This window comes from Myodes glareolus, chromosome 15 (assembly GCF_982192425.1).
Source record: "Myodes glareolus chromosome 15, mMyoGla1.1, whole genome shotgun sequence".
In the NCBI taxonomy this organism is placed as follows: domain Eukaryota; kingdom Metazoa; phylum Chordata; class Mammalia; order Rodentia; family Cricetidae; genus Myodes; species Myodes glareolus.
The window spans coordinates 39,514,108-39,526,852 of record NC_142040.1 but is presented as its reverse complement, the minus strand read 5'-3'; the positions used below and the strand labels follow the sequence as shown (position 1 = coordinate 39,526,852).

Genomic DNA, 12,745 nt, shown 5'->3' with positions numbered 1-12,745 from the left:
CAGAGGTAGAACATGCCTACAGCCCTGACCTGAGCTTGTAGCACAGTGGTAGAGCATGCCTACAGCCCTGAGTGTCATTCCTAACACTGCTCTCCCCAGATAATAATGTTACTTAGAAAGTAACATTTAAAGTAATGAGTCAGAAAAGTAAAGAAGATTCTGTTACAAAGACTTATGTATGGATAACTAGATTTAGCAAGAACATTTTACTGTATTTCTTTCAAAACCTGGAAAAACAGAATTGTGTGATTGGAAGAAAATGATCTTACTTAAAATTTTGTCTACCTCTAACTGATATTTCAACTGTCCATATTTTGATAAAAAGTTAATATTATGTGTATGTCACTACTAATTCAGTATATTTTAAGATTGCTTTCTATTGGAAGTATGGACCTTCTGGGTTGGTGGTTCATATCTGTAATCCCAGCATCTGAAAGGCTTAGGCAGAGGATTGCTGCAAGTTTGAAGCTGGTCTGGGCTATAGAGTGAACTCAAGGATAACCTGGAAAACATATGAAACCCTTTCTTAGTTTCAAGAAAGTGTGGGTCTGTTTGATTTATTGTTAATTTTGTATTCTGTTCTTTCATTCAACCTATTTATTTTAACAAAGTAATTGTTGAGATTATGGGACCAGAGTGTGTGTGCCCCTCCTTAAGGTAAGGTAATGTTGCCTATCTCAAGGGAGGGCACAACACCCATGTTACTTCCACGTCTAGTTAGTATTCTAATATAACTTGGAACTGGTGTCAACTCCGGGGAAAAAGAGCATCTTTCTCTAAATGCTTGTTTCTCTTCTGTGCAGACACATGAGGTAATGATACTAAAGATGCCGAAACAAAGAGGGGATAGATTTGACAACCCAGCTTGTGTGACTAAAATTTGAAAGCACAACAGATAAGTTGAGCAAAAATGAATCAAAAACAGATCTGAGAAATTATAATGGAAATGGAAAACAAAATGCAGCTGATTGGAAACAGTAGAATATCTACTTGCCCACCACATTCCTAAAAACATTTCTAAATATCTTGTAAGAGAAAATGAGAAAGACACAGGAAAGAAGAGAACAGATAATGCTTGCAGTTAGTCACAGAGTTCTGCGCAAATTAAATAAAAATTCATACCCTCATGTATATATTGAAATTAAAGTTTCAAAGGTTGAAATCACTAGAAGGGGCAGGGGATGAGATTCACTTGTAAAAGAGCAATATTTTGACAACAGAGTTTTCTTACGTAAAAGTAAGCTAGGCTAAAGTATAGAATACTGTATTCAGAATGTTGAGGAGGGATACTTTTGAATCCAAATTGCTATATTCAGGTATTTAGATGCCAGTGAGAAATTACACCATTCAAGTAAAAACAGTATTTAAAACTCCCAAGGTATTATAGATAATACTACAAAAATAACTACAAAATTAAAAACAGAAGCAAGAAGACAGTTGAACACAAGAAGGAGGAGGGGGAGATAGACATCGATGATGAGTGTTAGTGATGAGTGCATGTGTAAAGGCAGGTGGCTGCCAAGGCTGGGGACCTGAGCAGTCCCTGGGACCCACTGTGGAGGAGAGAGAGTGTCAACTGAAAAGTTGTTCTCAGGTCGGCCTGCACACGTGCTGTGATGTACATGTACGTGTGACATACACACAACATAAAGCATAATGAGAAAGCAGTGATGAGTCACAAGTGTGAAACTGGGGCAATAGATTGGTGAACTTAAGTAATTGCTGTGTAGCAATAATGCTTAGGGCTGTTATAAACACTAAAGAACTGCAATACTAGCAAGGGAAAGATTTAAGATCGTTGCCAGCTTGAAAGGAAACTAAAAGTTGCTTTTAAGTAAAAGTGAAGGATTATCAGAGAAAGGACAAAATAAAGTGTCTGCTTTAGTAATAGAGATAATCAGTAGGAGGGCAGAAGTCAGTAGGGATAAGGTTGTGTTAAAAATAGTTTAAATATTTCTGAGCTAATACAGAGAGAGGAAGAAATAGTTTTCTCCGAGGATGATGCCCCAGTTGGTAATCCAGTACTAATTGGATTTCATGTACATAAAAGTAGCATAAGCAGACTATGCAAGTTGTATTTATATATTTAGACACAGGTATAAATTATAATTAAGAAGAAACCATGATTTTGTTTTATTTTTTGAGACAGTGTTTTTCTGTGTCTTTGGAGCCTGTCCTGGAACTAGCTCTTGTAGACCAAACTGGCCTCAAACTCAGAGATCCACCTACCTCTGCCTCCCTAGTACTGTGATTAAAGGCATGTGCCACCACCACCCAGCTGCAAAAACAGAAATTAGCACTGGATATCTAACCTTTGTGGTTTGAAAACTGATTTTCTCAGTTTATGGATCGTCTAAATGGAAATCTGAAGTATTTATTACCTAATAACAATATAAAATAGAGCATAATGTGTGCGATACGGCTAGTTTATTTTGTGGGAAACTAGTGAGCTGAGTTCCTTAAGGAAGACAATTCAGTGGAAAGAAAATAATAGAGATCCAGTAGAGCATGTATGATAGAGTGCTGTTTCTCAGTAGACAGGAAGAGAGCTGGATAAAAGATGTGTAGAGTAGAGTTAAGCATGCTGCTTAGCTGTATGTCCATAGGTGTTAATACAAGTGCAGGGAGATGTGTAAAACAATACAAGATATTAGTTGGGTCAGTGAGGGAGAGACAAGGCAGAAGACACCCATGGCTGCAGCTGTATTAGCATTTTAGTCTTAGGATAGATGGCACATCCATAGTCTTAAATTTGGTTTTAAGTCTAGATACATGTTTTATGTCTTATTTGATGACCTTTATGAAAATAATTTCTACTTAGAAAAAGAGAAATCCAGAGGACTTTTAAAATGAAAAGTAAGAAAATTGATAGGCTTTTTAAAACGTAAAGAGGCACAAGTAATTTAGAAGTATTAAGTGGGCATAACTAGTAACATGAAGATTATTAATAGATTAAGGAATGTGTTGACTGATAGATATATAAATTTGAGTTTTCTTTGATTTTTTTTTAAATTTTTGGTTTTGGTGGTGCTGAGGATAAAACACAGCTTCTGTCACATGCTAGGCAAGTGTTCTACCACAGAGCCATATCTCCAGCCCATGAACGTGCTTTAAATTCTCTTATAAGCAGGATTTTAAAAGTATACATAATCTACTATCAATAATCAAATATATAGGACTTTGTATTTTAGCAATAATTGTGTTTAGTTATAAGTAGTTGTAAATGCATAAGCTAAATATTAATTTATTTTCTGTGTAGTTGACCTTTGGTTTGGAAATGATCTGCTTTTGCATTAGGTGGAGTCACACTTCAGTTGTAATTTGTATCAGGAAATGAGACTACATACACCTAGTTCATTATTTTTCTGTAGGAGACAAATACAAATTTGGATTTATTTAGTCCTGTAGTAGATTGTAAAAATCCAGCTAATGGTGCAGTTGTTGCCACTTGGCACTCTATTCAAGCAACATGCTTCTTTTACTCATTTTTGATTCTTCAAACAGTGCTCTTTTTTTTTTCCTGGTCATAGAAATATCTATGTTCGTAAAGCAGTCAATCGTGATTTTTGATAAAATTATTTAACTGTTCACTAAAGCCATTTAAATTATTCAAAGGTTAAATTCAGTTGCTATGTCTCCAAGATTTCTTTGTTATTTTGTGCTGTTCTTGTGTGTGTTTTAATATAGGTTATCAAGATGGAAATGATTCGGAAGCTTCAGGGCTATTCAGAAGAGGTGGAAGAGGTAGTTTCCGAGGTTGCCGAGGAGGATTTGGTCTAGGAAGACCAAGTTAGTAGTGGATTGATTGTATAAAATGTGTTACATTTGTAAAGAAGGAAATTATTTTAAAAACCCTGTTTCACAAAGTTGCCACAGGATTATATGAATATTTTCACAGAATGATTGTCACAAATTAATTACCCATTTCATGGATCATTAGTTTTAGAAACCTGGATAACTAAATAGTAAGTTAGAACACATGTTTCAGAAGTTTGTACTGCCAAGTCTTGAAAAAGCATTATGTTTTGGAGCCTGGGAACTATGGCTGACTTTTTAAATAAGTGGGCTTCTGTATGGCTCACTCCTTCATACATTTTTTTCCCCAATCTGGCTTTATACTTTATAAATTCTTGTAGACATTATTTTAAAAATACTGTTTTTAGAAGTCACTGTTGACATGCATGTGTCTCTTAACATTAGGCAGATTAGTGATTTGGGAAACCAATGACATTGGTAAAATTGTAATACTCATTAAATGTATAAAATTGAATAAATTGTTCTTTAAAAAAAGTAAAGGCCTCTTAAAGGTCTGTACAGGTCAGAGCTGATGTTAGATTTGGCAATGATGGGAGCATAGATGGTATTTTGGTGAACAAGTAGTAAAATGGTGTAATATGGTTTCTAGGCACAATTAAATTGCTATTTTTTTGGAGGGAGGCTTTTTTGGGTATAACATTGACACTAACTTATTTATAAATAGCATTAAGTTTTGAGAAAGTTATTTATAATTGAAGTATATAATTTATAGAGAAATCCTTTCTGTGACATTTAGAAAAAAATATACATTGTAATTCTTTTTTTTTTTTTGCCTGTCCTTTATGGATATACATTGTAATTAGCCAACAATACCATGAATTGGGCTCATTTGCTAAATGATTGTAAAGCTTTATTAAAAGTAACAATCGAATTCTGTTTCTTTCAAATAAAGATAGTGAATATGACCAAGATCAGGGGACACAGCGTGGTGGTGGCCTTTTTAGTTCTAGAAAACCAGCAGCAAGTGATTCAGGTGAGAAATAAAATTGTTACTGAGGACTAATATTCATCTATGCTTTGAGCAAGAACACATGTATACTAAATATACTAAGGCTTACTGACAGTTTCCTCCAAATCTTAGTTATGAAGGCAAAAAACATGGGAAGTTTGTCTCCCTTAGGAAATTGGTACACTGTAGCTGACTGACAGCATGAGTTGTGAGTAAATGTTTTTCATTTGAAGAAGGAAAATAAGGCTTGCATTGGTTTCAACGATAAGTTTCTGAGGTGTAGGGAAAAATGATGTGTATGGTTTGAGATCAAATAGGGAAAACACACAACACACACACACACACACACACACACAGTGCCTGGAAAAGGGTAAGGTTTAACTGAATTCTATGAAATTTAAAAAAATGATAGGTTTAGGAATTAGGTAATGTCTTTATACTGAATAAATTATCTGCTTGTGTATCTGAGGGGAAGGGAAGTAGGAAGACATATTCTCTAAAGGTATTGCAATGTAATGTCTTACAGGTAATGGTGACACTTATCAAAATAGAAGTGGAAGTGGACGAGGTAAGTTCTTAACTGACTGACTTCCATCAGCTTAAATTTATTGTAATCTAAGTTTATTTTCTTTAAGATAAAGGTACTTGTTATTGTTTCTCTACACCTGATAATTATGAATTTTTAATGGCCTATTGAAGTTCTTTAATTTTTTAGGCTATTTCTTTCTGATTTAGCAGTTTCATTATAACATTTTTATATGATAAGAGTATTTGTAAACGCATGCATAAGAATACCAAGTTTTCTTTATATTAATTAAACCTGAAAACCACCTAAAATTCATTAGTATTTAAGATAACCATAAAATGGGATACCATGCAGATACTAAATAATAAGATAGATTTTTTCCTAAAAAAATATTAAAATATACTCTTTCAAGATCTAACAATAAAGGAAAGTAACAGTAGTTCAGTTAATGTGACTTTTTTGCTCTCAAAAGTTTTATCCTTTGTGCATAAATATCTACGTATTGTATGAAACTTAAAATACTTTGCAGATCAGTTGATCAGTTGTTTACTTGATTTTTTGTAATCATTAGTCTCATTGTAGCCACACATTGGGGTGACATCTGGCATGTTCCAGCCTCTATGTGGTTTGCACATTCAAGGATAGGGGCATGTGAATTAGAAAAATTAGGTAGGAGGAACAGAGTTATGAAAGAAATACAGAGACATAGGATAGAGCCAGGAGGGCTATCTAGCGAATACTGAATATTCCTGCGTTTATTTTCTGTAAGCTTATATACCCCAATCAAAAAGGGAGAAAGAAGGCAAAAAACAGCTTTAACATGACACAAAGAATAAGCAGAACAATTACTTGCTTCAATACTTGAGACAATTCAATACTATTGCCTGAGTTAAGAAGTCTGATGTTTTAGGCAGGAGATGCAGTAACTACACCTTAGACCAAGTATCCTATAGGCAGCCACTCCCTGGGTCAAAACTCCTGTCTTGTCCTTAAAGGAGCAGGAATAGGCTTGAATTCTCTGACCTTTAGTCAAGGTGGAGTGGATCCACCTCTATGGGCATCTTATATCCAAAACACCAGGTAACCACACCCTAGGTCAAGATATCTTGTTGGTAGCCACTCCTTAAGTCAGACCTCTTGTCAATAACTTTGAAAGAGCAAGAGTAGGCTTAAGCTCTTTGACCTTTTCTGTCAAGGTGGAGCAGACCCACTTCTGTGGACCCCCACATACTCTGAAAGCATTCAAAGTAGCAATCTACCCCTGGCTTCTTATGTTCTCCAAATTAGAAAAAAAAGTTTACTTAAATCAGATTGCCCATAGATACTTGTTTATAACTTGTCTAAAGGGGCATCAGGAATATTTAGGAGTTGTTGAAGCCTATGGGGACTTTTGAAGTAGAACTAAAAGGATTTTGCTGTATGTGTTGGCCATGATCCTATGGGGGAACATAGGATAAAAGGTCAAGTTGACAAGGGATGAACTTACTATTGTTAATATTAATTGTCATCTTGACAAGATCTGTAATTACCTGGAGTCACACATGTAGTATGTCTGTGAGGGATTTTCTAGACTGGGTTAACTGAGGTAAATATGTGCAGGACTGTTCCATAGACTGGAATCCTAGGCCAATAAAACAGTACTATTGTTCATTGCTCTCTACCTCTTCACTGCTAATGCAGGGTAAATATCTTCCTCGAGCTCCCACTGCCTTAGCTTCTTTCCATGAGGAATTCTGAGCCAAAGTAAATCCTTTCTTCCTTCAGTTGTCTTTGTTATATCAGTATGGAAGGAACCAAGATACTGCATCCTTCAGTCTGGACAGGCTCATTGCTAAGCTAGTGTAGCTAACTTCTGACAACTTGAAATTGGGAAAGATTCTTCTTGTTGATAAGAATAATTCATCGTAAGAGAAAGACACCAGAACATTACTGGTAGGCCATAGCCTGGTGGTGATACATAGATTAATAGAAATGGATTAATTTGAGATACAAGAGCTAGCTAGAAATATGCCCGAACCATTAGCCAGTGTTGTAATTACAAAAAAGGTAATTCATTTTGTCTGAATTGTTTGTATAATATATCCAAACGTGGTTTATACTGAGCATGTGCCTTTCCATGTAAGGCTCTTGGATTTTGTTATGGTATTTGCTATGTAGAAGGTACACAAGTTACCAGCCCCCTAGTGAAAATTCTGGATATAAGTCTGAACGACTCTGGTAAATACTTGTGCTATCAGAACCCTAGTAGGGGAAAACTCTGGAAAACTTGACCCATGTTCCTTTTTTTCTTGATTGAATTCGTTCTTTATTTCACTTCAGTGTATCATATCCATGAATATATATGGCTAGAATCTTTGTCCTCTCAGCAAACCATCCATTTTAGTTCCTTTTAGAAAATTATTCTCTTGCTGACCGGGGAAAAGATCTCATGGCTTATGGAAAAACAGTGGTGCAGTCTATAAGCTACATAAAACCACCATGTTGAATACCAGACAACCTTAAAATGTGTAAGATTCTTTCTTGCTTGCTACCTCCCTCCCCGTTTCTTTCCTCTTCTCCCTCCTTTCTTTTCCTGTCAGGAATCGACAAACCCAGGGACTTGAGCACATTAAATGAACACTGTTAGCACTGAGCTGTGCCTACACTCTCTAACTGTCTCAAACACCATTTGTAAGACACTTTAAAGATGTTTGCTGTTTTAAGATATGTCCTCTTTGAGGACAGTGAGAATAAAGACACACATAGCTTTGTGTCTTAATTGACGATCAATCTGAATTTCTTTACTAGGTGGTTACAAAGGTTTGAATGAAGAAGTAGTAACAGGCTCTGGCAAGAGTAAGTTTTATTTTGGAAAAGGTTTTTATCTTTGTGGTACTGTTTATTTTACTCTCCCATTAACATTTATCTTTTTGGTTTTATCCCTTTAAGATTCTTGGAAGTCAGAAGTTGAAGGAGGAGAGAGCAGTGACATTCAGGGTACATCAATGTTTGCACTATCTATTGAATATGTTGTATTTCACTAAGGTGGAAAATATCAGAAGTGTGGTTAAATTTAAAACATTTGAGCAAGAAAATTTTAGTAGGATTTCCACAGTATTTTCTAATTGATTTTTGTCATTTTCTCTTGTTTGTATTTCTAGTACATAAATTTTATTTTCCATTTCTATTTTAAGGTCCAAAAGTGACATATATACCCCCTCCTCCACCAGAGGATGAGGACTCTATTTTTGCACATTATCAGACAGGAATAAACTTTGATAAGTATGATACCATACTTGTGGAAGTATCCGGACATGATGCACCACCAGCAATTTTGGTCAGTGTATTTTTTTATATTGATATAAATATATGGTATAATTGCATTGCTGTCAATAGAAAAGTTACCTTTTAGTGTCTAGGACCCTTGATTGAATGTTAGAGTCATTGACTACCGTTTTCAGTAGAATTACTTCATCAAAAGAGAAAGTGCTAGAATTCATCTCTACTGCATGTACCATATTAGGAACTTTGTTTGAATTTACTAAAAAGGCTACTTATTCTAGAGGTGAAAAATGTTCACATCCTAAGTATGTGAGGAAGTGGATTTTATGTCTACTACTTTGTAGTAGTTTATGACTACTTTGACTGCATATGTCTGTGTATTACATGCCTGCCTGGTGGCTTTGATGACCAGAAGAGGGCATCAGAGCTCCTGGAACTGGAGTTACAGATGGTTGTAAGCCTGTGTGTGAATTCTGGGAATTGAACTCATGTCCTTTCAAAGAGCAACTGGTGCTTTTAACTGCTGAGTCATCTCTTCAACCCTGGGAAGTGGATTTTGTATGGAGAATAGCAGATGTCTTCTATTCCCTGTTAATAATTATCCTCACAATGAGCCTTGTTACTTATCAGAATTTCTGTATCTCACAGGGTTTAAGGGGCAGAAAATGGTATTTGCAAGCAAAGTCTATGGGAAATACTTCTACTATGTCATGAAAATTGGTTATTTATTTATAGTAGGGCATATTGGTTTGTATGTAAAGTAGAATCAAAATTTAAAGCTTACTTAAATGAAATATGTTTATGAAATGGTGAGCATATGATGTGTGCAATTCATCATTTAATCATTGCTGTCTTTTCTGTTTAGACTTTTGAAGAAGCTAATCTCTGTCAAACACTGAATAACAATATTGCTAAAGCTGGCTATACCAAGCTCACTCCTGTGCAGAAATACAGCATTCCTATTGTGTTAGCAGGAAGAGATCTGATGGCTTGTGCTCAAACAGGGTCTGGGAAGACTGTAAGTCATCTTTTCAAATACAACCAGCCCTCTATTGAATTTTTGTGTGTTCTCTCTCTCTCTCTCTCTCTCTCTCTCTCTCTCTTAAAAAAAAAACCTTTGATGTTTCCTAAGTAGCTTAAATCTCTTCTGTTGGCTAGATTATTCATGGTCTTCTGATTTGAGATTTTCTTAGTGTTTATGCACTTCTGTTTATTTGCTTCCTTTTTTTATAGCTTGAATATTGTCTGTGTCTATGTGGGTTTGTTTTTATCATGCTCTTGGGTCTCTATAACTCATTGAGGAGCATCTAGTTCTAAATGTTCAGTCACAGTTACACATGCTTGCATTATGCTTCATAGCAAGCCAGAGAGGCAAAAGTCATCCTGTTAAAGCAGAAAGGCAAGGCCATGGGACAGTAAGGGCCACTCCTACTGGAACAGATATTTGTAGTTACAGCTGCCTTGAAGAAGTGATTTTTAAAAATTAAAATTAGCATGTAAAGTAATGTGTTTTATTATAGCATGTATACATATATGTGTGTTATACTCTGCTGTTATTGCTTTCTTGGATTGCCCACCATACTTCCCTCTTCCCCCTCTTGCTGGTCTGCTTCTTCCTTTCAAACAGTCCTCTCTTATATAAGCCTTCATGTCATGTATTCATTTACCCTTTTCAAACCTCCTGCTTGTTCTCATTAAGATCTCATTCTTCTTTCTAATGGTTATGGTTCCTTTCTATTTCCATGTTCTACTCACATGCAAGATGTGTATTAAGTTTTTAGATAAAATGTTCTGTTTGTCTTTCTGACTCGGGAGTATTTCACATAACAATTATTTCTAATTGAATCCCTCTTTCGGTAAATGTCATGATTTTATTTATGGTTGAATGAAATACCATTTCTTATATTATGATGGCTATTTAGGCTGGTCTTATTTCTTAGCTGTTCTAAGTAGTGTAGCATTAAACATAGATGTTTTAAGTACTTTTGTTAGAGTCCTTAGGATGTACCCAGTAGTAATATAGCTTAAATTGTTGTGCTATTTTCCTTTGTTTTTTTGAGAAATATCTATACTGATTTCCATAGTGGTGCCACCAGCTCACATTGTCACCAGTTAATTCTCTTGATAGCCATTTCCACTTGGATGAGATAAAATTTGAAAATAATTTTAATTTGCATTTATCTGATGGCAAAGGATATTGAACACTTTTTAAGTTTCTTAGCCATTTTTAAATCTTTGGGGGATGATCTATTCAGTTCATTATTGATTTGAAGCTTATAGGGGTTTCTTAACATTTGAAATTTTTATCTTCTAGATAATATTCCCTCATTTGGGATATATCTGTCAGACTCTTTTTTTTCTTCATTCTGTAGGCTCTTCAGAAGCGTTGTTGTAGGAGGCCACTTGTTCATTTCCCGGCTGCCCAGACTCCTGAAATGACCACATAGAAACTATATTAATTAAGTCACTGCTTAGCCTACTAGCTTTAGCTTCTAATTGACTAGCTCTTACATCTTAATTTAACCCATTTCTATTAATCTGTATATCCCCATGTGGCTGTGGCTTATGGGCAAGGTTCCGGCTTGTCTTTTCCCAGCAGTGATTACATGATGCCTTCTTACTCTGCCTTCTTTCTCCCAGCATTCAGTTTAGTTTTCCCTGCCTATCTCTGTTCTGCCCTGCTATAGGACCCTAAGCAGCTTCTTTATTTATTAACTAATAAAAGCAACACATATACAGAAAGACTTCCCACACTACCTTGTAACTTCATGTAGTTGTGAATTCTTGGAGTGGTTTTCTGCATTACCAGATCTTAAAGCAGTTTCAAAGTTTCAGGTTTTACACTAGGGACTTGACTCATTTTCTAACTCATTTTTGTGCAGTGTGAGATATAATGGGTCTATATTCTACATGTGGATATCCAGTTTCTCTAACACTGTTTGTTCAAAAATCTTGTCTTCTAATGTACGTTTTGATACCTTTGTAGGAAGTTAGGGAGCTAGAGCCATGTGGATTTTTTTTTCTGTGTTTTCTGTTATACTACATTGGTTTACATGTCTGCTTTTGTGTCTGTACTATATGGATTTTGTTAGATTTGTCTGCTTTTTGTATCCGTACTTTATGGATTTTGTTACAGTGGCTATGTGTTTGAGAACATGTGTTATGTTGCCACAAGCATCGTTCTGTCTACTTAATATTGCTTCATTTCAATATAAATTTTAGGAAGTTATTTGTCTAGTTGGGTGAAGATGTCATTGAAATTTTGATGAGAATTGTTTCCTCTGTAGGTACTTTAGGTAATTCAGCCATTTTGTAAATGTTCTGCCACTCTCTTGACAGTTTTCAGTATATTAAAGCTTTCATTGTAGAACTCTTAGATATTTACCAATTTTCTATGTTGAGCCAACATTATATCCTTTGTAGTGAAATGGTCTTGGTCATGGTGTGTCCTCTTAAGGTATTCTTGAACTAGAGTTGAAAATATCTCATTAAGAATTTGTTTGTATGCTCCTCAGGAAAATGGGTGTATGACCCAATGCTTGAAGAAGCTGTGGTATTACTACTGTTTCCTACCTTCTATTACTACTATTTATTACTACCCTCTCAAAGACTCATGTAGAATAACTTTTAAATGTAGCAATTTATGAGATTATGCCTACATTCCTCTGTATAATTAATGTCACTCTGTTGTCGGGGTTTCTTGTCCTGCCCCGTTCCCGCAATTGTTAAGTCCCAAATAAATCACACAGAGGTCTACATTAGATATAAACTGATTGGCCTGTTAGCTCGGGCTTCTTATTACCTCTTATAACTTATATTAGCTCATTATTCCAGTATATGTTAGCCACATGACTCAGTATCTTTTTCAGCGAGGCAGTCACATCTTGCGTCTTCTGTGTCTGGGCCGGGACTCCAGAGGAATGGGCTTTCTCCTTCCCAGAATTCTCTTGTTCTCATTGACTCTCCTCTACTTCCTGTCTGGTTGTTCTGCCTATACTTTCTGCCTGGCTACTGGCCAATCAGTGTTTATTTAAAATATAATTGGCAGAATACAGACCATTCTCCCACACCACTCTATTTAGGATACACAAATATGTTTATTTTCTTAAAAGACTAATATTTTGTTGAGCTAGATGAATTTTATCAAGCATGCTATGCTGTGTAACATGACTATGAAGACCTGGTTAACTCCT

General features: G+C 35.5%; 1 protein-coding gene across 3 annotated transcripts in view; it reads left to right on the top strand.

The window, feature by feature from the left end:
- Window positions 1-12,745, top strand: part of Ddx4 (DEAD-box helicase 4) — a 55,323-nt gene that overhangs the window by 23,870 nt on the left and 18,708 nt on the right. For 2 of the 3 annotated variants that reach the window (XM_048443019.3, XM_087896887.1), the window contains exons 8-14: window positions 3,688-3,789; window positions 4,709-4,789; window positions 5,292-5,333; window positions 8,079-8,126; window positions 8,220-8,267; window positions 8,465-8,607; window positions 9,418-9,570. In XM_048443019.3, the coding sequence (XP_048298976.3) occupies window positions 3,688-3,789; window positions 4,709-4,789; window positions 5,292-5,333; window positions 8,079-8,126; window positions 8,220-8,267; window positions 8,465-8,607; window positions 9,418-9,570 (617 nt within the window). The remainder of the gene's footprint in view (window positions 1-3,687; window positions 3,790-4,708; window positions 4,790-5,291; window positions 5,334-8,078; window positions 8,127-8,219; window positions 8,268-8,464; window positions 8,608-9,417; window positions 9,571-12,745) is intronic. The other variant, XM_087896888.1, reaches the window with a different exon arrangement.